The sequence below is a fragment of the Drosophila yakuba genome, chromosome X (assembly GCF_016746365.2).
Source record: "Drosophila yakuba strain Tai18E2 chromosome X, Prin_Dyak_Tai18E2_2.1, whole genome shotgun sequence".
In the NCBI taxonomy this organism is placed as follows: domain Eukaryota; kingdom Metazoa; phylum Arthropoda; class Insecta; order Diptera; family Drosophilidae; genus Drosophila; species Drosophila yakuba.
The window spans coordinates 6,910,868-6,938,156 of record NC_052526.2 but is presented as its reverse complement, the minus strand read 5'-3'; the positions used below and the strand labels follow the sequence as shown (position 1 = coordinate 6,938,156).

The 27,289-nt window shown below is 46.7% G+C and overlaps 3 protein-coding genes across 16 annotated transcripts; 2 read left to right on the top strand and 1 right to left on the bottom strand.

Annotated features, from left to right (window-relative positions):
• Positions 1-437: 437 nt before the first annotated feature.
• On the bottom strand, positions 438-14,246 carry LOC6524514 (protein transport protein Sec16A). Of its 10 annotated transcripts, none has more exons than XM_039371509.1 (13): positions 14,051-14,243; positions 9,791-12,916; positions 8,225-8,539; positions 6,755-7,211; positions 5,950-6,692; positions 5,625-5,889; positions 5,400-5,549; positions 4,776-5,333; positions 4,025-4,390; positions 2,244-2,425; positions 1,588-2,123; positions 1,255-1,515; positions 438-1,192 (listed from the first exon to the last, which is right to left on the bottom strand). In XM_039371509.1, the coding sequence occupies exons 2-12, from the start codon at positions 12,907-12,909 to the stop codon at positions 1,382-1,384; spliced, it is 6,825 nt and encodes a 2,274-aa protein (XP_039227443.1). In that variant the 5' UTR covers positions 12,910-12,916; positions 14,051-14,243; the 3' UTR covers positions 438-1,192; positions 1,255-1,381. The 10 variants fall into 10 exon arrangements, with proteins under 10 accessions (XP_039227443.1, XP_039227440.1, XP_039227451.1 ...); XM_039371506.2 differs by having other exon boundaries at positions 4,776-5,336; positions 14,051-14,242; XM_039371517.1 differs by lacking the exon at positions 4,025-4,390 and having other exon boundaries at positions 4,776-5,336; positions 14,051-14,242.
• Positions 14,247-14,696: 450 nt separating this feature from the next.
• On the top strand, positions 14,697-17,842 carry LOC6524513 (mitochondrial potassium channel ATP-binding subunit). The gene is made up of 5 exons (XM_002100334.3): positions 14,697-14,850; positions 15,016-15,376; positions 15,443-16,459; positions 16,794-17,399; positions 17,456-17,842. Exons 1-5 carry the CDS (start codon positions 14,801-14,803, stop codon positions 17,690-17,692), a joined length of 2,271 nt encoding a protein of 756 aa, XP_002100370.1. The 5' UTR covers positions 14,697-14,800; the 3' UTR covers positions 17,693-17,842.
• Positions 17,843-18,225: 383 nt separating this feature from the next.
• Positions 18,226-26,224, top strand: LOC6524512 (LIM domain kinase 1). Of its 5 annotated transcripts, none has more exons than XM_039371547.2 (6): positions 18,226-18,410; positions 19,940-20,580; positions 21,138-21,203; positions 21,293-22,526; positions 22,594-24,205; positions 24,269-26,224. In XM_039371547.2, the coding sequence occupies exons 2-6, from the start codon at positions 19,976-19,978 to the stop codon at positions 24,562-24,564; spliced, it is 3,813 nt and encodes a 1,270-aa protein (XP_039227481.1). In that variant the 5' UTR covers positions 18,226-18,410; positions 19,940-19,975; the 3' UTR covers positions 24,565-26,224. The 5 variants fall into 5 exon arrangements, with proteins under 5 accessions (XP_039227481.1, XP_002100369.1, XP_043062823.1 ...); XM_002100333.4 differs by having other exon boundaries at positions 18,226-18,447; XM_043206888.1 differs by lacking the exon at positions 21,138-21,203 and having other exon boundaries at positions 18,226-18,447.
• Positions 26,225-27,289: the final 1,065 nt, after the last annotated feature.

Below are 27,289 nucleotides of genomic sequence, written 5' to 3'. Positions count from 1 at the left end.
ATTTTGAGTACAGAGTTTTGTGGTCAACACACAGCAGTTTGTCCCTATTTGGAGGATCTGTAGTTCAATTTTGATATACCAATTAGCATTTCGATTTGTACATAATACATATGTGTGCCAGTATATTCCTATTATAAATTTGTTATATTACTTTCATTCTTCCTATTTGCTTTTTCATTTCATTTCTTTTCTTCTCTTTTTTTTTTGCCTGCACCAGTTATTTTTTTTGTTGTATATTATTTAAATTTAAAATTAAAGCATAAACAAACAAGTTCTAACAAATAAACATTTTCAAAATGCATTTTCAATTCAAACAAATAGTACAAAAAAAAAACAGAAAAACCATTTTAATTGTTCTAAAGATACATTTATATATATATATAATTGGAATCATTTGCATATTTCACACCAATTGTAAAAAGAAACACAGAGGAGAATACATTGATAGGGGAAATCAGGGAGAACAATTCATTTGCTTCTTAATCGCTTAACAATCGAATATCAGCTTTTGTAGTTATATAAACAGATAGATCAGTTTTATAGTATTTAGATGTGGAAAATACAGCAATGCATAATCAAAGTGAATTCCGAATTAATGTCTGCCCTCCTTCGAATACAAATTCATACAGCTAAACAAAAAATAATCATAAAAACTATGCAACATACAAAAGAAACATGTATATAAACAGAAATCGGCGTATGGGCCGTGTGTGGATATTATAAAGGGTGGGGGAATCAGGGAATCAGGGGATCAGGGTGGCGTATAGTTTACATAGAGAAAATTTACATATATAATTCGCTAGTCGTATATAAATCGCTTTCTTCATCGTTTCCTCAATTAAATCATTTACTAAACGTTAAGACATCGATCGCACACAAACACACACACGCACACATGCGCACAAATTGGTAAAATTAGGTGTTTTTTTTCTTTTAATTAAATTGGGTGAGTTCATTTAGTAGAGACACGCACATAAATAGGACAGACAGACAGAAGTTTAACAAACTGTAGGATCTTGAAAGAATCGTAGGACCAACTTTTCCCCTGCTGGAAAGTTGACTTTTCTCGTGTCGATGTGTGTGTGTAAATTCAATGCATGACTGTGTGTGTGTGTGCGTGTGGTATGTGTGTTTGTGTGAGCGGTCACCGGTTGCAAAAGGTTTCTTTTTTTTACGTAGTTTCGAAGTGCCGCTGCAAAAAAGAAGAGAACCCCATCAATCAGGCATCATCCGCTTACAAGCGTCTCAACTCACATCTCGCTGGTATTTGGGGCAGCCCTTTTTACACATTCACACATCCTCCTCCTCCTTCAACTGTCCACGCACACCAGCTGCTCCAGATCCCGGGGCTTCGGTACCGGCCAGTCCCATCTCAGATTCCCTACGACTGGGGCACAAAGAAACCACCTTGCGGCACCGCAGCCGGCGCCATCATGGGGGCCAGCACATTCTCCGGCGCCGCCGACATTGGCGCACCCGATGGATTGAACACATCCACGTAGGAGTTCTTCAGCGCTGCAAAAAACAGATTAAGTACCTTTGTTATTCAGTTTCTTAACAACACTGATGGGTTTTTAGAGGACTTACTTCGGTTGCGTTGCATCTTGAACATGTTCGACTGCAGCTTGGGCTGCGGTCCGCCGGGAGCGGCCGCGGGATTGGGCGCCGCTGATGCCGCCGGTGCAGGTGATGGGACAGAAAGTGGCGCCGGCGCCGGCGATGGCACCGTGGGTATCAATTCGGGTGCCGGAGCAGCCGTGTAATCAATGGGACTGCCATACATTTGCGGCTGCGACGGCGGTGGCTGATCCATCAGCGGTGCCGATTGATGGCTGCCCAGCGAATTGTTGGCCATCGGCATTAGACCCATTCCCAGTCCGGCGTTTGCGACTGGCGCGGCGGGTGGACCTCCGAGAGCCATGCCCAGATCACTCATTTTGGGTGGCGGCTTAAAGCTCTCCGCCTCCTCGCCGCTGCCCTCGGTGTTGGTCCAGCATTTGCGCTCCTTGTCCCAGACGATGGCCGGGTTCTTGTCATCCGGCAGGATCATTTGGTTCTTCGGCTTGAGCGACAGCTTGTTCCAGAGTCCGCCGAACCAGCCCGCATTCTTATTTCCAGGTGCGCTGTGTTTGAAATTAAGAATGATACATACTATTTAGAAGTTTGTCCACGTTTTGGATGATCGAATGGTTTCGCTTCAATTGAACTTCTCTCCAACCAATTTGATGGCGTTTAGGACTCACCCAAGATCGCTGCCAGAGTTGGCCTGTTTGCCCGACGCCTGCTGTTTGCCAGCAGCCTCAGAGGAGCCTCCAAGCTTGGCTTTCTGGCCAGGATCAGACATACCGCCGGAACCACCATCGTCCTCATCTCCATAGCTCTTTGATTTGGGCATGGATATCGCCGGGCGCGTCTGCTGCTGCAGCTGTTGTGCGGATGGCAAAATTGAGGTTGGAGTTAAGAAATGGCAACGGATTAGTCTTCTGTGAGATGCAATCGGATTAGTCAATAGATAAGTCATAGATCATAGTTAAGTGTTTGGGTTGGTTAGTAACAGAGTAGTTATGGGTTAGTTAAATCGAATCAAATCGAATCGAATCGAATGAACAACGGAAACATGTCAAAGTAACTGGCGCAGTCAAAAAACTCTTGCTCACAATTATCGTATATAAGGCTTAGTGATAACATATTGCTTAGGGGCATTAAGACTAGGTGTATAGATTTAACAGCTAACAGTTAAGACAAGCTCCAGGTACAGTACAGAAAGCTCCCAAAAAAGCAGCGATGCACTTGCTCCTCCATATTTTCTTGTTACCTAACACTTTGGTAATTGCTAAATACTGATCATTTTGTGGGTAAATTACTAGGGCTAAAATTGCATTTGTCGTAAGTTTGTTTACAATTTCTTCTTAGATCTAAGGGCCAAGCCAGCATTTGCGGTTGTGCTGCTTCGGTGGCCTCTTCGCGTGGGTGCATCGATGTCGAAGGTGCGCACTGCAGTTGCAACTCCCGGTGGCAGCTGTTGCTCCTTTTTGCTGTCCAAATAGTTCTCGAAACGACTGAGGCTCTGCTCCACCTCGGAGCACATTTTCTTGTAGTTAAGCGGTATGGCTGGATTGGCAATCAGCTCCTTCATGGACCACACGTGTTGCGGCTGGGCCGCGGTTGTAGTAGCTGCCTCCACGGATGCCGGTGTTCTCTCGACACTCCTTTGTTCACCGCTCGGTATAATCCCATACTTATTGAGCAGTTGATGGGTATAGTAATCGCCATCATCGAAGCTCTCGTCGTCGTCGGCATATGGGTATAAATCCTCATCGCCATACTCGTCCTCTTCGCCGTCTTCTTCGGCCTGCTCCTCGCCCTCGGCATCCTCATCTATAACATAATCATGGAGCATGTAGTTCCTATAGCGCTGTATATCGCCACGATCTGTATTCGCCTCCGGATCATACGAGTTGTTCTTGAGTTGACTCTGCCCCTGGGTCAGTGGCATGTCAATGGGATACGTTCCATTAAAGACAATATGCGGCTTTCGCGTTAGATGAACGTTTGGTTTCGCTTGTGCCAGTGCCATAGTGTTCTCCTCCTCCAACTCCTCCTCGTCCTCATAGTCCAGCTCATGCTCGAACTCTTGCTCCGACTCAGCGATGGTCGACGGTAGATTAAAGTAAACCCGTTTGGTCGATGATCCTCTAGCACCTGTGGACGTTGTCGTCGAAGTGGCGGGCGCTGTGGGCGTGGCTGTAACAGTGGCTGCTTTAGCGGCTATGAAACGTGTGGGCGTGGTAAGCGTTTTGGGCGTGGCTAAGTATGGGCTATTCTGGCTGTTAGACTTTCTACAACTTAGTAATTGATTAGGGACAGCAGGTATTGTTGCTCTTGCTGCTGCTGCTGCTGCAGCTTTTGTTGCTGCTACTGCTGTTTGGTTGCTGCTGCTGCGATTGCTGCTGCTGCTGCTGCTGCTGCTGTTGGTGCTGCTGGTAGCTTGATGTCGTTTATTTGTGTTGGAAAAGCTACTTACATCATTCAAATTGAATGCCTTTGCCGATGCTGCTGGTGTCGTCGATGCGGCGGCAACTGTTGCCGGTGTTATCTGGGCAATAGCTGCTGCTGCCGCTGCTATTGTTCCTGTTCGTGACGCCTCTTGCCTTTTCCGCAATGAACCGCTGCTCCGTTCCTGCTGCTTTAGAGCGTTCGATTTGAAGCGATTGTTGATGCTGGCAGCGCCATTGCTGCGAGTATGTTGCTCCTGCTGCAACTGCTGCTGCTGTTGCTGCTTGGTTTGCTGCAAAATCTGCTGTTTGGCGTACTGCAATATCTGCTGTTCATCCTGCTCCTCCTCCTCCACCTCCTCTTCATCCTTAAGAGCAGCTTGATTCTCATTGGGCTGCATTCCATTTGGATAGAGGCATGTTTATATTTTCGTTTTGTGTGTGCAATGTGATTAGAAACATGTTAGCAATTTGGCGAGTCCTACTTTTATGGCTATAACACAAGTTCAAGACAGGTCAAAACTTAAGGCGTAAACAGAATTACATAAAATACAAAACTAAAACAAAACTAAAAAAAACGGACGATGTACCGTCTTACATTGATCAACTTAAAACGAACTAAAGAAAGGTAAAATAAGCAACAAACTAACCCTCTGTATACCAATTTGAAAATATGCTTACGACAGTTCAAACTTCTTTAAAGCGACAATGAAAAACCAGCTTAATATAAATGGAAATACAGAGGGCTTTTGAAAGGCTGACTAGCTGACCAGCACCTACCTCATCGCCATATGGTGGCTGCTGTGTGCCCGACCAGTAATCGTATCCGTAGCCAGAGGCAGCCGCAGCTGGATCTGCTGTTGTCTGTCCAGGTTGGTAGGCCTCAGTTCCTGGCTCTATTTGGCCATAACTGGGAGTAGGTTGCGCTTGAGATTGCTGGTCGTATTGATGATGTGCAGCATTTGGATCGTAATGAAGCTGGCCCGCATTGGGATCGTATTGATGCTGCCCCGCATTGGGATCATAGTAGGATGGTTGGCCCTGTCCATAGGGATCCGTTTCAGTTGGCGCTTGAGGTGGTGGCTCATAATATTGTTGTGGTGGCGGTGGCTGTTGGTGCGCTTCCGATAAAACTTGCTGCTGCTGCTGCTGTGGCGGCTGTTGATCCACCGGTTGCAATTGCGATTGCAGCGTATTCTCTATGTTGCTGTGGCTCTCGTATTGCATGTTTAGCTCCCTGAATTGCTTATTCACCTCTGCAAACTGCTGATCGATGTCGTTTTGCTCCTGCTGGATTTGCTGATGCTGCTGCAGCTGTTGCAGTTGCTCCTGTTGGGGCTGCTGCAAGAAAGGATTACCGAATTAGCAATGGAACAAACGTTGCTCTCTAAGGTTTAATCTCACCACATTGGCCAGAGATCTCAGCTGGCGCAACCAGGCTTTCTCTTCGGGAGCAGCACTATCCTTGCTGGTGGCATTCGGAGGACTCGCAAAAGATACACGATTGATAAGAATGGGATCATGATAGCGCAGACGTTCGGCCAAACCACAAACCTGCAAAAAAAAGCACAATGAAAATGTATAAGTTGGCATGTGTGAAACCATTCAATTATTTTAAGGGAACCGTACCCGCTGAATGAAATCACTGTCGTAGCTTTCTGGCTTCAGTTCGATGTGCCTGGCGATTTGTTCCAAATAATTGGTGCAGCGGAAATGCTGGCCATAATCAAGGATCCTTGTGGCCAGCAGGAACTTGTAGTGTTGGAAGTGGGCAATGCTAAACTTCGGATCGAACAGCGATCGAGCATACTCATAGATCTCGGTCATGATGATGGCCTCGTTGCTGGCAAACTCATTGAAGTGCTTGTAATGCGAGGAGCCCAGCAGGATAAGCCTGTAATCGAACGTTTGATATGTAAGGGTGTCGTGAAAGGGTATGGAGAGAAAAACTCACCTGGGCACATTGGCGGTCAGAGTAGTGAGCTCGGTGGCAGAGCTGTCGTATCGCCCGAACTCCTCCTGAGCCACCAGATAGCAAAAGTGTGCCGCATAAATATCGCCGCGCTGGAACAGCGTATCGCCGAGGGCCACTACCGAACTGCGATCATACTCCGGCTGGCGACTCTTGTTCGTCACCAGAATGGAGAGATGCGACCGCCAGTCGCCCCACTGTTCATCCCGCAGCTGGCTGACGCACGCCGGCGTGTGGCAGCTCTTCATTTGGTAGAGTGTCTGCAATGGATCGTTCGCCTTGATCGCTCGATTGAGAAACTTCTGGGCAACATCTGTGAGAGCATAGCGATCCTCGTAGAGGGCCAAAAAGAATGCATGCGTCCACAGGTTGTTATCGGCGGCCCACTGGAGAGCCTCCTCGACATTTCCGCGCAACACATAGCTGCGGAACTTGTCCGTTGCCGCCTGTTCCGACAGAGGCGTCTGTCCTGTCTGCGCTGCGTTCGCAGCATCAGCGCCATTGGATGAGCTCGTTGCGGCACCCGCTGCAAGTGGTTCTGCAGGCGTAACTCCTGCTGCCGATTCGCTATCCAAATCCGAATCTCCTGCCTTGTCCGCTGGTGCAGCGACATCCTGTTCGGCGTCCACGTCTGGTTCGTTCTCTGGTTCGAACTCGCTGGGATCGTATGGATACTCTTGCTGGTTCTCCAGCAGCAGATCGCCCACATCCGTGTCCGCAATGTACTGCAAACGGTTAAAACGAATGATAAGAAATCGTATTCAAATCGAATGTAATGCAGACTTACCCCATTTTGGCGCAGCAACAGTATAAGCAGATGCCACATGAGCGCATGGGAGGCACGGTATTTAGCCACACTGCCTTGGGGCTTCTTCTGCGTGGCATAGAGTGCGGTGCAACCCTTTGTGGGTCCCAGTCGGATCTGCTCCTTGCAGAAGCTGATGATCTTGTCCTTGTGCAACTTGCGACCCTGCAACGGACCCGGATACATGCGCAGCAGGCTGCTCGTTCCGTCCCGTATGCGCGGTGGCGCCACCTCCACATCGTTGCGCAGTCGTCCGCGTCCCGCGTACTTGGGCTTCACCTTCAGCAGCAGACTCATCGCATACGAGGCCACCAAATGCGGTCGATTGAACTGCAAGGGAGTGCGTCTGCGCGGCGGACGAGCCACCGCGTTAGTGGTCACCGTTCCAGCGGTTCCAGCCACGCCTCCATAAGTCGAAGGTGCCGCCTCGGCAGCAGCTCTACATTGGGTCACAAATATATAAGCGTTAGTAATGTGGAAAAACGAAAAGTCTTGGGGAGGCAATAACAAAAGAGATCATGCAAAATCGAAAAGAGGTTTTGGGTTTTGAGAGTTTGGGTATCGGGGAGTAGAAAACGAAGTGGAAGAAAAGAACCCATCAGCGAAGTTTCCCACTTCATGCCACTTAGAAGAAAGCTTTCAACAGTTCTCCACAAATCCCAAGCTGATGTTCCATTAAAATATAAATGATACAATGGTTGTTATGCAAACTCTTGAACTCTTTCTTAATTTCTATACCGAAATGTATGTATTCTTCTTGAAGAAAACACGGTTTTCTTTTGGTTTTGGAAAATTAACTTTCAGGTGAAAGTGTAGCTTTAAATAATGTTCTTAAAAAAAGTTTCCTGAAAAATCATCTGTTCCATAGACAGAGACAAAGCGAAGCGGAAGAGTGGGTGCGACAGAGAGGGGAAGAGTGTGGATGAAAAGGACAGGTGTTTTGGTTGATTTCGTTTTTGCCTAGAAGAAAGCGCAAAGCTTCAGAGGAGAGAAAGAGATGAAGCGCGACAAAAAGCAAGATAGTGGGTTTAGTTCTTGTCAGAAAGCAGGCATTTGTTTTTTTATATGTACATATACCCTTGCAGAAAATATTTTATTAATTATAAAACCATTTAATAGAAAAATCAGTCAAAATATTGAGCTACATTGAGTATAAAGAGTAAATGGTTTCGTTATAAAGGCAAATGATCGAATTGGGGCTCAAACTTGAAATTATGATCACAGAAATGGCTGATATTAGATCTTTATCATATCATTAACATTTGCCTTTAACGGATAAGTAAATGTATATAGGAGTTCGGATTTCGAGGAGTAAAAATTTGGACCTATCCTGAATAGCAACATGTTGCTCCAAACCGCAAGGGTATATGGGAAACTTTGGCTAGCCAAAGTTAACGTCCTTTCTCGTTTGGGTTGTCTAAGGATGCAGTTTTGCTTTTTTGTATTGACCACCTGATATCGAGACCGCATTCGGAACCAGCGTAATGCGGTCCGCATCGGGAGTTGCGTCCATCGCCGTTCAAGTTACTCAGCGATCGGGCACTGGAGAGTGGATATGATTGGTATTGGTTATAGATGGAACCTCCGCGGGATCCGTAATAACTGGCATTATCCTCGGCAACGCTAAAGCTGGAGTTCAGTTGATCCTCCCTCTGCTGTTGTTGTTGTTGCTGCTGCTGCAGTTGTTGTTGTTGTTGCTGGTAGATCAGCTCTTTGTATTGGTGACGATGGAATTCATTGGCTTGGGTTATGTATGCGTGTGTATACCTGTATTGTATATATATGTAAAGGTGGGAAGTTGGGCAGAAAGCACATATGTATGTTGTTTGTTTGTTTTGTTGTTGTTGTTTATGTGCAATTTGTTGTTGTTGTTGAATTTGCGATTGTGGTTGGTTAGAGACGAAAACAGTTTTGCGGTTATTTACGAATTTGCATTAGTTTTGTATTTTTTGTTTTTTGTATTTGTTTGGATTTTATTGTGTGTGACTTGTTTTAATTAGTAAAACACGTACACAGCGAACGGCACACGGGGAACAAAGTGGAAGTGGAACATGGTATATGGCGGGATGGTGGAATCGTGGAATCCAATTGGAATATGTAACATGTATTTGGATGGTGTACAACGCAGGGGAAAAAGAGAAAGCCGCAGAGAGAGCGAGCGAGAGCGAGGCATCTATGTATGTATATAGGTTCTAATCACTTACTACAAACAAAATTAGCAAGTTTTAGTTCAGTTGATAAGATTAAAGCCCAAGTCCAACCTCAACATTTATGGGACGGGGTCGTGGGTGTAGATGGGCATTGGGCAATGGGAGGGGAAAGAGGGTTAATATACCCATTTACAACGCTAAACAATCAATGTTAATCATCAGTTTTTAGTTGACAAACAGCGTGGTAATGTAAGAAAGCCAGAGAAGAACCAACAACTACTTTAAGATCAACAAGTTAGGAGCAGGTAAAAAGGGTTCAGACTAAGGGTTAAGGTATCAGGTGACAAGGGTTAAACGAAACTAAAGGAACGTTGGCAAAGGAACACTTTGGATCAGCCGAAATTCTAGAGCCCGAAACTTGCAGAGATTACACTTTCCTACTTATTTGTGTCACACGACTTAAAACAAAGTAAAGTTAAGCTAAATTATTTAATAACAACGTGTCATCTGATTTATATAATCTTTTTTTACGGCTCATTAGAAAGATCACGCTCAAGTGAACAAATAGTGTTGCAAATTTAAGCAAAGAAAATTAATTATTTACTCCTCACAATTCACGACAAACTAATACTTTGCTAATCTCATATTAAATGCAACATTTTATGAATGTCATCACAAGTTGTAAAAAAAACCTATCTACAGCCAAATGGGAAATCCAAATATAAAATATATAGATTTCCACAAAAACCTCTCAAAAATCTCTGCAAGATTCTGGGTTATTTCTAGATGACCAAGCAAACTTCATAGATAATTAAAGATAAAACCACAAAAAAGAAAAAAAAAACATGGTTTGTACGTGGAAACTAACCTTTCTCGTTCCCTGAGCATGGCGGCATCACTGCTTCCGCTGACACTTCCTCCGCTGGTGGCGGCCACCAACTGGGCGGCACTCACGGGCACCGTGCCGGGCACCAAACCGGGTATGACTCCAGCTCCAGCGGGAACACCGCCCTTAGAGGCAGCCGCCGTAACAGCAGCGTTCATCGAGTTGATCATTTGGCCATAGAACTTCGCATACATATCAGCGTAGACTTGTGGATTCCGCGACATTTGCTCGTACATTCCGTAGGGAACATAGCCAGTGGCTGATACGGGATACTGAGCACCAGGATTACGCTGGTCCTGATAACGTCGGCGACCATCATCGGTACGGGCACCACGACCCGTATTCTCGTAATTCCGTCGTCCGCCAGAGGAGCGTGACTTTTCAGCGGACGATTGTGGTTTGGTTGAGCGACGGGATCGATTGCGATCCCGTTCGTAATCATCGAAATCCTCCTCGGCGGCACTGCGTCGATGGCGACTGGTTTTACTGCTCCGACCACCGCTGCCGTCCAGCTCGGCATCGCCCAGGTGACTATACTCCGGATTATCGGACTCACCATCGTAATTGCTGTTGTTGTAACGACGCGAATGATCGTACGAACGATCGGGATCCTCGCCACCACTGTGATACTTGTTGGATCGTCGGCGCCATGTGCGATCACGCTCCCTATCCCGTTCCCTTTCGCGTTCCACCTTGGAATCCTGATGGCGGCGAGAGCGCGTCGATTCGTGGTTACGTTTGTGATGTGTTTCCCTTAGGGATTTCGTCTCGTGGTGGGTAGCACCACGCACAGAGTCCTCCGTTTCGCCTTCGTAGGGGTAATGACCATGGCTGCGACCACGACCTTGCCTCTCCTCCATTAGGTCTCTGCGCTCACGCTCCCGATCGCGTTCCCTTTCGCTCTGCAGAAACTCGTCAGACTCATCGGACTCCAGATCCAGCGAGGCTGTGGTTCGGCGTCCGACCGCCGTACGTTTCTTCTCCTGCTGAGGGGTTGCATGTTGCTGGTGCTGCTGCTGCAGCAGTGGCTGCTGCTGATGTGGTTGCTGCGGATTAAGCGGAGTCATCGCCTGGGGCGGATTGCTGTGATGCAGCTGCTCCGGCTCATCGGGTAGAATATTGTGATGTACTGAAGTGGTTGGCTGTTCAGCCAAAGTTGGTGGCGGTATAGCTTCGCGATCCTCCAGATTCTCGCCATCCAGCACCACTTCCCGCTGTTCTCTCAACGATGGGGCGTTGGTCTCCACGCCAGTTACGACGCGACGTGGTGGCGTCTGTATATTACGTACTTGTTGCTCGCCGTCAGAGGTGTCCTCGCCATCTGCACGACGCTCTTGCATGTGTAGAGCTGCTGCCTGGGCCACATTAAGTGGTGGCTGCTCTGTGGCTCCCGTGACCTGGCGCTGCTGCTGCGAATCCAATTCCGGTTGGCCCAAAACCAAACGAGACAGTCCCGGTGGTGGCAGCAGGCCTGCATCCTGATCAGCTTCGCCTTCGCCCAGTTGCTCGGACAGGTGACTGGTCTGCAAGTACTGGGCCCGCTCGTCATTTGGCGCGGACAAAACCTCCTGGTTGTCCGGCTCCAAGGGCGTAAATGCCTGTGGAACAGCCGGTGGGGCATACAGCGATGCGGTAGGTACAGGAATGGGTGCAGGAATAGCTGCACTTAGTGGAGCTACAAGTGAAGCCTCAACAGGTGGCGCCGCCATTAAGTTGAAACTATCTCCATGAGCCTCTGCTGGCAGACCAAAGAGCTGCTCAGCTGGTGGCGGAATTGCTGCTATTGGTGCCACTGGAGCCATTGCAGCAGGTGCCTGGGGCGATGGAGCGCCTGCCGCAGGATCGGCCATAATGTTAACTCGCTTATTTAGACCCGTGGAGCGCTTGAAGGGATTGCCAGACGATGGAGCCAAGCTAGGTGGCAGTGCGGCCGGTGGTGCAATAGTTGTAGCGTCCACTGGCGGTGCTCCCACTGGTGGAGCTCCTACTCCAATGAGGGGTGCTGGTGGAGCTCCCACGCCAGCGAGAGGTGCTGGGGAAGCTTCTACTCCTGCAAGATGTGCTGGCGGAACCACCACTCCAGTGGGAGGTGCTGGCGAAGCTCCTAGTCCTGCAAGATGTGCTGGTGGCGCTCCTACTCCAGTAAGATGTGCTGGCGGAGCTCCCACTGCAGTGGGAGGTGCTGGCGAAGCTCCTACTCCAGCGCTATGTGCAGAAGCATACATTGGCGATCCCACAGCAGTCATTGGTGCGGAGAACGCAGTCAGTGATGTTGGTGGTGGTGCTACGGTTGGTGGCTGGTTTTGGAAAGCCTGGGGAGGCACAATGGCATCCAGTTCGGGTTCCTGCCCCAGTTCCGGCGGCGATTGTGGCTGCTGGTGCAACAAAGGTGTCGATTGCTCATTGAATGACTGTTGTTGCAAGGGCGCTGCCTGCGGATCCGCTGCTGAGGGCAGCTCGCCATTGTTATTGACATTATTGCTGGTGGCAAACGCCTGCCAACTGCCTTGCGAAGATTGCACATTGAAGGAATCCTCCAGCAGTTGTCCAGTTGGCTCTAACAGGCTTTCGGTGCCGTTGCTAATATTGTTGTTGCTATTGTCGTTCCAATCGCCCCAATCACCCCAGCCATCGCTCCGGCCGCCACCACCTCCTCCTCCGCTATTATTGTTGTCAAACGAGTCCAGAGCTGGTTCCGCTGGAGCCGGGACTTGTGGCTGCTGGTGAGTGGGATAATACAGTTGCTGCTGCATAGCGTGTTGCTGCTGCGTAGGCTGTTGCTGCTGCGGTGGCAGTTGCTGCTGCTGCAAAGGATGTTGCTGCTGCTGCTGCTGTCCCGCAAAGTAGTTATTGTAGTTCAGAGATTGTTGCGGCTGCTGTTGCTGCTGTTGGTGCTGTTGGTGCTGATCCTCTGGCCAATAATTTGGCTGCTGTTGCTGGAACATTTGGCTGGCATAGAGCTGCTGCGGTTGCTGGGCAGGATGAGTTTGCTGCTGTTGGGGCATTGCATGTTGCTGCTGGGGAGTAGGATGTTGCTGCGGCGCCTGTTGCTGCTGCTGCTGCTGATGCGGTGGCAGCCAGGGCGCATTGTTGTGCAACATGTTGGATCTGAACAAGGAAAAAAAACAGAACACATTAGAACTTCTTCATAAGCAAGTTAACATTTTAACTGAAAACTAAATGCCTACTAAAACCTACATTTATCCTGTTAATCAGTCATTAAAATATCATTGTCGTATAGTAGTATCATAATAGTTTTCAAGTCTTTTAAGATCTCCTAACCCGGATATCTAACATGCTTATCTTCTAAATGTGATATATAAACTAAAAAGTGGCTTTAAGTATGTTCGTAATGAATATATTTTTATAACAATGTGTCAGTTCTTCTGCAATATATTTAAAAGGTTTCTAGGTGTTGCAAGGAGTTTCCCGGGGAGGTTGCAGGGGGTGGTTGTTCGATTTTGTGGGGCAGTTCAATGAACCAAACCAGTTTGGATGGAAAATTACCCGTTTTCACGGATTTTCTTTAATGCCACTTGGAAACCGTGAAGAGCGATGGTAAATACGCAAACGAATACTGAACAAAATCGAATTTAGTGCATATTATAGAGCTCACAACGAGCGGAAAAGCAAAAGTTAAAAGTTTACGTGGACGTTTGCCATATTTTGCCCCTTCTCCCTTCCACACTCTTCTGCTCTTCCTCTTCTTCTTCGTTTTGTTACCACCGTTTCATTGCTCTCTTACTGTTGTTGTTCTCTTGACGCAGCAGGTTTTTGTTTTACCTATTTTTAAAGCCGCTGATAATTTGTGCAGTTGATTGATTGACCTTAAATATATTTATTTCTATTCTTTTTTTTATTTATTTATAATTTTTTTTACCACTTCGCAAGTCAAAAGTGAAAACACTCTCTTGGAAAAAAAATTGGAGCAGCGGTGGGGGAGAAAAAGAGACAGCACTCTTTTCTTTCTCTTGGCGAAAAAGAACCATACGCAGGGTTGCAATCCGGTGTTTTTGTGCAAATTTTGACCATTCAATTGCTTTTACTAGCCATAATAAACTAAAGAAAACACTTGGCAGTTGGCTTTGTCAATTTCCTTTTATAAAAATAAAACACAGCCCAACAAAACGAGAGAGAGGAAGAGAGTAAACACACATTCGCTGGCAGGTAGGCTACACAGACGCACACACACACACCTTTCCTTTTTCTCTTCTAATTAGCTTACGCTGCACACTGACTTACACAAATCGCTTGTTTATTTACACGCACTTGGTACGGCACTGTGTTCGGCAGTATTTAACTTAAAATATTATACAAGTTACTTGTTTGCTGACGTTCTTGGGAGTTAAACAATGAAATATGGAATTTTTTCGATCCGAACGCAGCAATCAAATCAAATGCCAACTCGACTTTCGTGGCGTTGCCAGACTGCAAGCAGATAGAGGTGACATTAAGCAGTTGGATTAACGTGACAGGACACAGGTCACTTAAAATAATATAAATTGCTTAATTTAAAATTGTTTGTTTATTTATGATGTATAAGTCATTCAAATGGATAAATCATTCAATCTATGAAACACGGAAACAGAATAGCATTTTTACTTGAAATTTTTTTTGCAGTTTATCGCACAAATGCTTCCCTGAAACGTATAATTTCCTGCTGCCTTGCGAACTAGACTTTGATATTTTTGAATAGACAAATAATAAAAGTTAAATATGACAAATAAATAGTGGTTGGCCAAAAACATTTTTTATGTGTTCTTTTACTCTTACTTTTTTAAAATCCATGAGACCCTTTAAAGCAGAATCGCGTTTCAAGCGGGGATTAAAAATGATGAACCAAAATAAACTATCGGAAGTGCCGCTCTTTCGACTCGCCGAACAATCGATAGATTACAGCTGCCCACCACTAGCCATGCGTGTGCGTCTATCGCCAGCTGATGCGTTAACGCTTGCGTATTTTGTTGATATTTGCAAGCCACGCGAGAAGAGATGCTGCGCCTACTCGTGTCCAATTGCGGCAGGAGCAGCGATTTATTTAGGTAGAGTAGGGGTCGCCATCGTGGGTGAGGGTCTGAGCCTCCGACGGTTGTGGATCTAGTGCGCCCAGCGGCTGGTTGGAGAAACAACGCCCCCCTCGCGCCCTCACTCCGGTTATGTCATCAATCAGCCAACCTATTATTAACCGCCCTTATTGTTTTGTTTAGTCGCCACCTGCTGAAGCCCACGCAGCAGCCACTGCCACGCCTCCAGAATGCCGCCCGCCTGATGCGCCAACATCTGCGTGGAACGAACGCTCCGCAACCGCCCGCAATCCCGCCCTCAAATGCCAGCCGCCTGCTGCACACGACACGCCTACTCGTGTGGGGCGGTGGAAGCCTGGCCATTGGCTTGGGCGCCCGTTCCTGGTGGGCGGGGCATCGCGGGGCAATCGTCCACTGCGAGGGCAGCCGACTGGCGATTCGAAAGGAGGAAGAGGAGGAAACTGCGACGGAGCAGCACTTCGACTGGAAGCGTTTGTGGACCTACCTGGAGCCACATCTCTGGGAGCTGATCGGTGCCGTATGCGTGAGTGCTTGGGACACAAAAAATCCCTTAACAGGCGTTAAAATATTTCACTCATTTCATTTGCAGGCCGCCCTGATTGTGGCATATATCAACATACGCATCCCAAACCTGCTCGGTGACCTGGTCAACACACTGGCGAGATATGCCAACACGTATGTGATGGACCCGATCAACAACTCGTTCGTGAAGGATGTGAGCAAACCGGCCGGCAATCTGCTGAGCCTATACATGCTGCAGTCTGGTTTCACCTTTATGTACATCTACCTGTTGAGCCGCGTCGGTGAGCAGATGGCGGCCAAGATGCGGCAGGATCTGTTCACGCAGATTGTGGTCCAGGACATCGCATTCTTCGATGAAAATCGGACGGGCGAGCTGGTCAATCGACTGACCGCCGATGTACAGGACTTCAAGACCTCCTTTAAGCAGTTCGTATCCCAGGGACTGCGAAGTGCTGCCCAGCTAATTGGCGGCAGTATATCGCTCTTCATGATTTCACCGCACATGGCCGCCATTGCGCTGGCCAGTGTTCCATGCGTGGTCATGTTCATGTCGTATTTGGGCAAGAAACTCCGTTCGCTAAGCAAAAGCTCGCAGGCGCAAGCAGAACGAGCGACGGGTGTGTGCGAAGAGGCACTGTCTAACATCCGAACGGTTAGATCTAGTGCCTGTGAATACCGCGAGATGCAGCTGTTCGAGGCGGAGACCAATGAGGCGGCACGCCTGGCACAGGAACTCGGCTACGGCATTGCCATCTTCCAGGGCCTGACCAACTTCTTCCTCAACACACTAGTCCTATCCACGCTCTTCATGGGCGGCCATCTTATGTCCACGGAGAGTCTGTCGCCGGGTGCTCTGATGGCCTTCCTGGTCGCTTCGCAGGGTGTGCAACGATCCCTGGCCCAGGGATCCATCCTGCTGGGCACCATGATCAGAGGCATGACCGCCGGCAGTCGAGTCTTCGAGTTCCTCTCGCTGCAGCCACAGGTGGAACTGCTGCGCGGCTACATCATCCCACAGGAGCGACTCCACGGCGAGATTCGGTTCGAGAACGTCTCCTTCGCATATCCCATGCGACCAGATCATGTGAGTTTCCTTTGGGTATATATTTAGTTCTCCAAACAAGCATTGCACGTTACATTAATCGATGTTCTGTAGTTGGTAAACTTGATTCTTTTTTTATATAATATTGACTAGTTTCTTATCACTTCCGCACGTAGATAACCACTTTATAATGCCCACAAACATTTATAGGCAATATTTACGGCTAAGTGATAAAAAGATTAGAGCCTAAAGAATACAAAAAGTAATAACTTCCTATGTAAAGACTGATATTGAAACATACATACATTCGCATTATGACAAACAATTTATACTGAAGACCCACTAATGATACACCCCAATTATCCTTCTTTCACAGCTGGTGCTCAAGGACTTTAGCCTGACGCTCCGCCCGGGCCAGACGGTGGCCCTGGTTGGAGCCAGTGGATCGGGCAAGTCGACGATAGCCTCGCTGGTGGAACGCTTCTACGAACCATCGGCTGGCAATATCAAGCTGGACGGCTACAAGCTGTCGGACATATCGCCCTATTGGCTGCGATCCAATGTCCTCGGTTTCATCGAACAGCAGCCGGTGCTGTTCGGCACATCGATATTGGAGAATATCCGATATGGCAAACCGGATGCGGGCGAGGAGGATGTATTTGCGGCAGCCCGTCTGTCACAATCGCACGACTTTGTGACCGCCCTGCCCGATGGTTATGCGACGCATGTGGGCGAACGGGGCACCCAGTTGAGCGGTGGTCAGCGGCAACGCATCGCCATCGCACGGGCGCTGCTTAAGAATCCGCGCATCCTTATCCTGGACGAAGCGACGAGTGCCTTGGACGCCACCAGCGAGGCGGAGGTGCAGAAGGCACTCGATACGGTAGTTAAGAATCGCACCACCCTGGTGATCGCCCATCGATTGTCCACGATACGAAACGCTGACCTCATCGTCGTCCTCGATCAGGGACGCGTCGTGGAGGTAAGTTGTCCCAAGCTCGCAAATCTTCAGAAATAATAATATTTTCTATGTTTTAGACCGGCAAACATGACGAACTGATGGCCAAGCGGGGTCTGTATTTTGAGCTCGTGCGTCAGCAGGAGCGACGGGACATCCAGGAGCAAGTGCAGGCCGTGGAGGACGTGGTGGCCATCAAGGAGCAGCAGGCAACTGCAGCAGCAACTGCAACAGCGACTGCAACTGCCGCAGCAACGGCGACAGCAGCGACAGTGGGCAGCAGCTTCGGTGGCAGGGCAAATGCAGCCCAAGGATAATGACGATATTAGGCAAATTGAATGATTCCCTGTACACTTAATTTATTAGAATGTTTTGTTTTCACTTTTTTTATTTCCAACTGACCAAAAACAAAAATGGTGAGAGACGCTAACAATAAGTATACAATAAAATAAACGCTGAAGACAGTATTGTTTTTGTTATAAACAGAAAGTATTTCATTGTCATTATCGCTAAATTCACCGGGTTCATTGAAAATATATGGGATTAGTCAACTTTTATTTAATTTAAATTCAAATTACAATTTCCGTTGCTTTTTTTTAATTAAAATATATTGAGTAGTACCGCATAATTTCAACAACAATTCTCATATATATTCACTGGAAGATTAAAGAACAACTTTTTTAATATTCAGTTTTTCAATCTTTATTGTTAGTGCTAAGCAGCTTGTTTATAATACAAATATTATTAATTAAAGATTAAATACATTTTTTAGTTGTTGAAACCTAGCCGATAGTTTAGGGATTTTTCAATGACAGGCCAACGGTCACACTGGCTAAATTGTATTTTATTTTGTGTGGTTTTGTTGTTGTTTTGTTTATTATGCATTTCTTTTTTATTGTTTGACTTAGCGGGTAGTGCGTCGCGTCGGCAAATTAAATAAAATCCGCGGCATTTCGGCAGTTGCGGGTAATAATTGCTTGGCGGGAATTGCAGTCGAATAAGAAATAGGCGAAGAAAACCCAACAAATGTGCAATGTGCGTCAAGTCAATAGCAATACAAACGAATAATTATGTAAGTGTGTGTGTGTGTTTGGTTTAGTTTAGTGTACAAATCCACCAAAAAACAATAAAATGTTAGTAAAAAAAACCAGTTGTTGTTGCTGTTGGCTCTGCTAATGTCGTTGTTGTTCCCGTTCCCCCACACACATTTTCTAACAGCGCGTGCCTGTGTGTGTGTGCAGCACCTGTACGCGTGTGTGTGTGTGCTTCTACCTCCGCACAGTGGATACATTTGTGAATGTTCGAGCACAAAAATATGCAAATTGCCTGTGTGAATTAATTGAATTAATTAACTGAAATTGGACCGCAAGTTATGATAGTCATAGTTGATTAAACGGAACTAAGACGACAATTAATCTATTTACTACGGTTTTTGTTATCATTACTCACCATTTCCTTTCAATTTGTAAACCAAGCTTGTCTTAGATAATTTATAGACTTTAGCCAGGGTAGCACACCCACTCATATCGAGTTTTCTTACTGCAAATTCGCTGTGATAAAGTAAATGCCTAATGGGTTAAGCAGGTGATCAAAAGCACATTAACCTCCATTGTTGCATAGGCTGCAATTAGCGCACCGCTCAAATGTGCCCACTGTGCGCGCGTGCAAGTGTGTGCGTGTGCATTCGTCATTCATTGCACAAACTTATGCGGTCGAAAGCGGGACGGCGAGCACAACAACTACAGTTAGCTCAGCTGAAGTGCAATTGCGATTGCAGTTGATCCAAAGAGCCGCGATTGTTGTTGCATCAACCGGAGTTTTCACGGTCAATGTTGAGATATGTATATCCATATAAATACATATGTACATGCATGTGTATTTACATACATGTATGTATTCCCATGCATAATGCATGCGAATCATTGATGGAAATCGGGCAAAATCAGTATAGCGAATTCCGATGGGGGCAGCTGACTCAGGATCGAAGTCTTTATCACTGAACCCTAAACTAATGACTACCGACTCAAATATTCTGTTTTGTTCGGTCATTTGTTTAGTCGCAAAAATATTTACAGCGATAATGAAGTTCGCCTTACAAAATGCAGTTCACATTACTGTCCCAGTGTATCATCAAAAATCGTAGAATTTCTTTCCATTTTATTCAATATACATATGTATACTGTTTTTAGAGGGTTTTTTAATGCAATTAAAAACTAAAAACAGTTAGAATTTAAACAATCCCGACAAAATATAGATTAAATGATTAGAAGTTGGGATATGATCATTTTGAAACCATCTTAAATCGAATCATATACCATAAACATGAAGTTGTCCTAATAATTATACTCTTGTTTTAACATTACTAAATACTGCTTATTTAACTCGATAACTTATTTATGGACCTATAAACATTGTCTATGATATATGATTGACTTCGTTTCCAGTGGTTCATATCGCCCTGTTGATTAATTGGTCAAGTTCCGTGACTGCTGGTCTATATTTACTATATTTAATACCTATTCCGTCATCGACTAATAACTGTTTACCCCATTTTCACCCCGCAGTGCTAACGTGATCGCGTCAAGGCTCAAAAACATTCCATGCATCATCAGCAGCGCCTGCGGCCAAATGGCGGACGAGGATTGGGCGCGGGAACAGGAGGACCAGTGTCCGGTGGTGGACACTCACCATTGTGCGCCCACTGTCGGGGTCAACTGCTGCCCCATCCGGAGGAGCCCATCGTGATGGCGCTGGGCCAGCAATGGCACTGCGATTGCTTTCGCTGCTCCGTTTGCGAGGGCCATCTGCACAACTGGTACTTTGAGCGCGAGGGATTACTGTACTGCCGGGAGGATTACTACGGCCGTTTCGGCGATGCCTGCCAGCAGTGTACGGCCGTTATTACCGGACCCGTAATGGTCGCCGGCGAGCACAAATTCCATCCGGAGTGCTTTTGCTGCACGGCATGCGGCTCCTTCATCGGCGAGGGCGAATCGTATGCGCTTGTCGAGCGTTCGAAGCTCTACTGTGGCCAGTGCTATGGCAAACGCTCCTGTCAGCCGGCGGATGCCAAGGCGCGAATCACCACCGCCGGCAAGCCGATGCACTCCATCCGCCTGGTCGAGATACCCAAGGACGCCACGCCGGGTCTGAGGGTCGATGGAGTGGCCCTTGACGACGGTTGTCCCACGGTCCGCATTACAGAGTAAGAAATGATCTATAATTTACACAACTTTACTTATATTTCACTGCATGCACTGTTTATCTAGCATTTTGGTTAACTATATTTTGTTTATTTGCCACATCAGCTTGGTTGCTTTTTGTTTTTTAACTTCTTTTTTAAAGAGCAGATTGAACTTTTCGATTTTGCTAATTTTTGAACCTCCAAGTTGCCTTTGTACTAAATGTATGTCAGTGCCTAAACGAAAACTAAACAGTTCACTCACTTTTCCACACACAAATCACAGGAAAACAACAGTCTTTTTTTTTGTATAAGAATTTTAATAAAAATGCCTTTTCGGTTATATTTTGTATTGACCAAAATTTTTCCATGGCTCACATTTAAGAAGTACGTATTATTCGAATTGTATTTCATTTATTGTGATTATCGTTGAGTTGCCATATGTGAAAGTTTTCACATTAGCTAACTAGTTCTAGTCCTAATCACCAACTAATTTCGCTGGGTACTTCTCGTCCTGCGACTCTTTCTGCCTTTTCCCCAATACATGCTTGCCCGAAATTAAAACACAAAAACTGAAACAGCTTGTTCTGTAACTTCTTCTTTTGGCTGACCTCGATGGCGGAGCAGTGCTGTGGGGCGCCCTATAGGTAACAAATTCACCTGATTTTTCATCATAAGGCAACAGCTAAGTGCGTAACACCATACTAATCTCTGGTTTTTTATCCTATTCTCAAAGGATCGATGTGAACCTTACGAATCTGCACATTGGCGATCGGATCTTGGAGGTGAACGGCACACCAGTTAGTGATTCGTCCGTGGAGCAGATTGACAAACTGATACGAAGTAATGAGAAGATGCTTCAGCTGACCGTGGAGCATGATCCGGTGCAGGTGTGCCGCTCCTGCAGCCAAGCGGACATCCAGCGAGCCATGTCAGCGTCCACGTTAATCCTGCCGCTCAGCACATCGGCCTCTAGTGTCGAGGTGGGCAGGGAGCGACTCTACAAGACGCCCGGCGAACAGGGCACAAAGGCCAGGAAACTGCGACAGGCCACCAACGCATCAACGACAATACCACCCGCTGCTGGAGCTGGAGCTGGAGCCACCGCCATGACGCAACTGAAGGAGAAGGAGCGCTGCTCCAGTCTGTCCAAGTTGCTGGATGAACAGCATCAGGCACAACAGCACTCGGCGCATCCGCAGCTTTACGATCTATCCAGGACGCAATCGTGTCGTGTGGTCCAGAAACCGCAGCGTATCTTTCGTGCCTCCGATCTGGTTATCGGTGAAAAGTTGGGCGAGGGCTTCTTTGGCAAGGTTTTCAAGGTCACTCATCGTCAGAGTGGCGAGGTTATGGTACTCAAAGAACTGCATCGTGCCGATGAGGAAGCCCAGCGGAATTTCATCAAGGAAGTGGCCGTTCTCCGTTTGCTAGACCATCGGCATGTGCTCAAGTTCATTGGTGTGCTGTATAAGGATAAGAAACTGCACATGGTCACGGAATACGTGGCAGGTGGTTGTCTCAAGGAGCTAATACACGATCCAGCCCAGGTACTCTCGTGGCCCCAGCGCGTCTGCTTGGCCAGGGATATTGCGTGCGGCATGAGCTACCTGCACTCAATGAACATCATCCATCGTGATTTGAACTCAATGAATTGCCTGGTGCGTGAGGATCGCTCGGTCATTGTGGCGGATTTCGGGCTAGCACGCAGTGTGGACGCGCCGCGTCTGCCAGGTGGAGTGACCTCCACGGATCGCGGTGGCAATATGACGCCAGGCGGTTATGGATCTGGCGCTGGCAGCGATGCGGCCATGTCACCGAGTGGAACGCTCAGGCGCAGCAAGAGCAGACAGCGTAGGCAACGTTATACGGTGGTCGGGAATCCCTACTGGATGGCACCCGAGATGATGAAGGGTCTCAAGTACGACGAGAAGGTTGACGTCTTCTCCTTTGGCATTATGTTGTGTGAGGTGAGTTGAGTGCTCATTACTTTTTCTAGCTAAACTCCCTAATGTTTATGTGTCAAATGCATTGCAGATCATTGGACGCGTGGAAGCTGATCCGGATTTTATGCCCCGCAATTCGGACTTTAGTCTCAATCAGCAGGAGTTTCGCGAGAAGTTCTGCGCCCAGTGTCCGGAGCCTTTTGTTAAAGTGGCCTTTGTGTGCTGTGATCTGAATCCCGATCTGCGTCCGTGTTTCGAAACTCTGCACGTTTGGCTGCTGCGTCTCGCCGATGATCTGGCCGCCGATCGTGTGCCGCCAGAGCGCCTGCTGCACGAGATTGAGACCTTTCAGGAGTGGTACGCCAGCTCAGAGGATGCCTTGTCGCCCACCTCCCAGCGCAGCTTAAATAACCTCAATGAGTTGGTCAAGAATGCTGTCGATGCAGTAATTTCGCCCGTGGAAAAGGAGAAGGAGAACCTGGTGATCAAGCCCCAGGATATACCCAAATCTCCACATCTCGGCAAGGATTTCTCACCCAGCGGCGAGAGATTGCGTGACAGCATGCGGGCGAGGCGTCGCCAGCGTTTCTTGGGCGCCCAGGAGGAGCGACGTAATCTCACGCCCGATACGGAGTCCAAGGAAAGGGCTTTGAAGAAGGCGCTGAAGAAATGCCGTCCGTTTGGCGAAAGAGGTTACCTGGTCGATCTGCGCCATGGTGCCGAACTGCAGCTGCAGGATGTCAGGGATCTGAACACCTATTCCGATGTGGACTCCAGTTGCGATACTAGCCTAAATTACCATGATGTGAATAATCTGCCAGCAGCGCAAGAGGATGAGAATGCGGTGAAAGCTGCCAGTGAGCAACTGGAGGAGAGCACAATTAGACCCAGCAACCAGGAGTCGCAGCACCACCGCCTGGCCATCGATGATATGCGCACCCGCCTGAATCAGTGCCGCAGCAAATTCGAGCATTTGGAGGAAGCCAGTCGGCGGAACTTCAACCAGTCGCAGCACTCCATGAAGAACTTCTTCAAAACGCCACCGGTGGCCCTGAAAATGTTCCAGCGCCTAGAGCACGAGGCTGCCGCCCTAAATGGTGGCAACAATTGCCCACCGCCACCACCGCGTACGCAGCGCATCAATCAGACGCCAATCTTTGGTCGAAAGAATCCGCCCGTTGCGATTGTGGGGCAAAAGCTGCAGCACGCGGAATCCCTAGAGAATCTGGCCACCAGCGGCGTGGCCAAACAGTTGGCCACACCAGCGCCCAAACGCAGCAAAGCCACAGTAACGACCAAAAGCCAGAGCAGCAACAGCACCATTGTCAATCCGCCACTTTTCCTGCCGACCAGCCTCAACACTAGCGTCACATTAACCAGCAATGGAAATGCGATCACCAATCCGACCAATACGAACAGCAGTTGTCCACCAGCCGCCTCAGACTGGCTGCCAAAGAAACACAAGCTAACGCTGCCACTTCCGCCGCTCCAGCAGCAGCGAACGAGCAGCAATCATCGCCTGCCATCGAGCAACAGCAAAGCGAAGCCACTGAAGCCACTGCCCAGTCGCACAGGCACGCAAGGCACTCAAGGCAACACCGCCAGCAATTGCGTATCGCCCACCAGAAGCAACCGACCCGGATCACCCAGCAAGCATCTGGCCCAAAGGCACACTGCCGCCACGGCCCAGCGACTGACAATTGGTAAATGCCATACCCATCAATTGTATACAAATCAAGCTATAAACCAGCACTTTACTCCTACAGCGGCCGCCACCCACCAGCATCAGCAGCAACAATCCTCGAAGACGACGCGCCTGAACATCCTGAGTCCGGAAAAGGTGCATCGCCTGGGCGCCCGACTCACCGATCAGAAGCAGAAAATGCGCGAGGAGGCCGCAGCGACGGCCGCATCCATCGTTGGAGCTGGAACGGCGACGGGTACCATGAATGGTCATCGGAACGGAGCCGCCGGTGCGCCAAACTCGGCGGTCGGTGAGAGGAGGAGGCGAGCAGCACCACCACCGCCGCCAGCTCGCACGCATTTCAATACGCGCTGCTAGCTGATGAACATAGCCATACTCTCTATATACGATTGTCAAGTGTTGTGCGCGCAGTTTGTTGTGGTTCCACTCAGGAAGCATCTGTAAGAAGCTTAATGTTCTGCGAACGAACTGTCGTAATTAGCGTAAATGTTTTTAACGATATAACTGTTGTTATTCATATAACCATTCGCTTTTGTATCGTACAGAATTAGCCATTTTTCTAGTATTCCACTACTTAAGCATAATGCCACTAAATTCCTGTAACATTTCCATGGCTCTCCATGTAGAGGCACTGTCTTTTTTTTTTTTGGTTTAAATATATAATGCCCTTTTTATGTATATAACTTTAAGGAACCAGTGAACTGTCTGTCCCGCTGTTATAAACGCAACTGTTATACGCACATGACAAGATCAACATTCCGATTTCAACATTTGATTTAGCGTTTCAACAAAAACGAAGGTTAAGTGCCTGTTAGGAAAGAAAAAGCAACAAGTTGCAATATTTACATAGATTGTATAAACCATGCGAATAATTATAGTATGTAAGATTACAGGGTAACAACTGTTTCGACTAACCCAACAAACTCAACTAGAAGCAAAGCTAAGCAATTACTCGTTTAACCCACTATTGTCTGAAAGAGATAGAGAAGTACGGATAAAGAGAGATAGAAGATGGAAGAAACTTGTGCCATGATGTTGAGCGAAAAACGAACGATGAATCGATGATGAATCCTTGAGAGTAGAAGATCCCACCCGCGAGAAAAGACAAAAGGAACGAAAAGAACTTTAACTAGATAAAATTGTGGTTTAAATATTTTTTGATATACAGCGTATATGAATGTATTTATATAACTATTCCATAACTATATCTATATAGATAAACGTATTCCATGTTAGTGCTTAAATCTAATTTATTATTTATCAATTCTCGATCCATCCCATACACCCCCCGCCCCGTCCCGTCCCCTCATTCCAAGAACAATAATTAACAATGCTAAGAATGAAACTTTTTTGTATTGATGAGGAAAAGTCTAACTGCTATACCTAAATATACAAATAAGAATGTTTTTGCTCAACGGCGAATTTTAGTTGTACACACACACACACATACACGCTAACTGTTATACAAAAGAAACACACACGCTAACTGTTATACAAGAGAAACGCACACGCTCAAGCCTAATACTGTTATACTGTGTACTTTATATAGCCATTATATACCTAAACCTAAATATATAGGATCGAAACGCTTGCAATTAACCGCTTCTACAAGACACTTGAGCCGGGCCCTTGTTATACGGACGTATGCCAGTAGAACAGTGGCCGCGCCGAACCGATCTAGCATTTAACTATCTATATATATACAAATATAAACAAATATGTGCGATATTTTTTATATGCAGCTAATGTAATGTGTTGTATTTTGAACCCCACACTCCACCTTGTAACTACGTTTATACATGCGCTATTCGAAGTTTGAGAAACGTTTCAAGAATTTTCGAGGACCTTACTCATATAGTTATAGTCTTCAAACCGTTGAACAGATATAATCAGTATAGCAACATTTTTTATACCCACTTGTAAATAAGTTTATAACTAATACAGTTTTTGTTGCCTACTTATTCGGAGGTTGAGAGGTCTGTAATTGCAAATAAAGCTTGTGTATAAACGTAGTGTAGAGATTCTCGTTTGATTTTAATCTTAAACCTTTTTTTTGTTAATAAAAAGTGAAAATTATTAAGAAAATATCAACTTTGCATTGATTTTTATTGTGGAACTTTATTTAAAAAATATTTAACCTTATGTGCAACTTAAAGATTATCTAAATATCTTTAATTAAGCCAAGCATTCCACAAGAATGAAATCTTAACTGAAATGTTAAGAAACTGGTACAGTTGTGCGCGCGCGGACATAAACATATGGTCAGGACTGTGGGGGCGTATGGAAAGAAGGGGGTTGGGGGGGGGGGGGGGGGCGTGAGGAAAAGGACCCCGTTTACGAGGTCGTTGCTTGTTCGTGTGTTTCTGTATCTGGTGGCTCCTTTTCCGCATTTCCTTTTCACAGGATGTACGCACAGATACGGAATTTGTCCCAGACCATGGTCGGGAAATCGATTCAGGCCAACAGCCAGGAACACGAGCACCGAATTATATATATGCACATATATATGTAACGATATTTACATATATGCTTGCAGTTTGTGGTCCTGCGCAGTTCTATTTAGATCCTTTTTTTTTCATCGAATTCAGGGCTTTTAATTTCATTAACAGTTGCGAAGCGCTGTTAAGTCAGCTGTTCGCCGAGCGAAAGAGACGGAGCATACGGATTCAAGGTCTACATTTCTGTATCCTATGTACGTTTCGTATCTATGTATCTGTGTATCTATACAAAAAACGAATGTGTATCCAGTTGGGCCACGAACTTAACGTTGTATACTTACTGACGGACTTTCGGGGCAGGACTTCGTCACTAGATTCCGTTTCGTGACTATGACGTGCAGGCACGTACGCCTGTGACAGTGACGTAGCACAAAGGGGGTTGCCATTCATGTATATATTACATTTCATTTAGATTTATATTTTATTACATAGACAGTTAAAACGTGGTTTTATAATATTTGGGCCTAATATTAAAAGTAGTATATCAAAAGGTATATGTATTAAAAAGAAATAGTACATTACTACTCCCAAAAAAAAAGTTGTTAAATTAAAAAACATTTCAATTCCGCATGGTTGGAGTCTTT

Coding starts and splice junctions, on each gene's coding strand:
- LOC6524512 (XM_039371547.2), top strand. CDS start 19,976: ATGCATCATCAGCAGCGCCTGCGGCCAAATGGCGGACGAGGATTGGGC. Junction 21,204..21,292: donor TGCTGTGGGGCGCCCTATAG/GTAACAAATTCA, acceptor CTATTCTCAAAG/GATCGATGTGAACCTTACGA. Junction 24,206..24,268: donor GGCCCAGCGACTGACAATTG/GTAAATGCCATA, acceptor TTACTCCTACAG/CGGCCGCCACCCACCAGCAT.
- LOC6524514 (XM_039371501.1), bottom strand. CDS start 12,909: ATGTTGCACAACAATGCGCCCTGGCTGCCACCGCATCAGCAGCAGCAG. Junction 7,212..8,224: donor GAATGCGGTCTCGATATCAG/GTGGTCAATACA, acceptor GACCCAATGTAG/AGCTGCTGCCGAGGCGGCAC. Junction 6,693..6,754: donor TGTTGCTGCGCCAAAATGGG/GTAAGTCTGCAT, acceptor AACCGTTTGCAG/TACATTGCGGACACGGATGT.
- LOC6524513 (XM_002100334.3), top strand. CDS start 14,801: ATGCTGCGCCTACTCGTGTCCAATTGCGGCAGGAGCAGCGATTTATTT. Junction 14,851..15,015: donor AGGAGCAGCGATTTATTTAG/GTAGAGTAGGGG, acceptor TGTTTTGTTTAG/TCGCCACCTGCTGAAGCCCA. Junction 16,460..16,793: donor ATCCCATGCGACCAGATCAT/GTGAGTTTCCTT, acceptor CTTCTTTCACAG/CTGGTGCTCAAGGACTTTAG.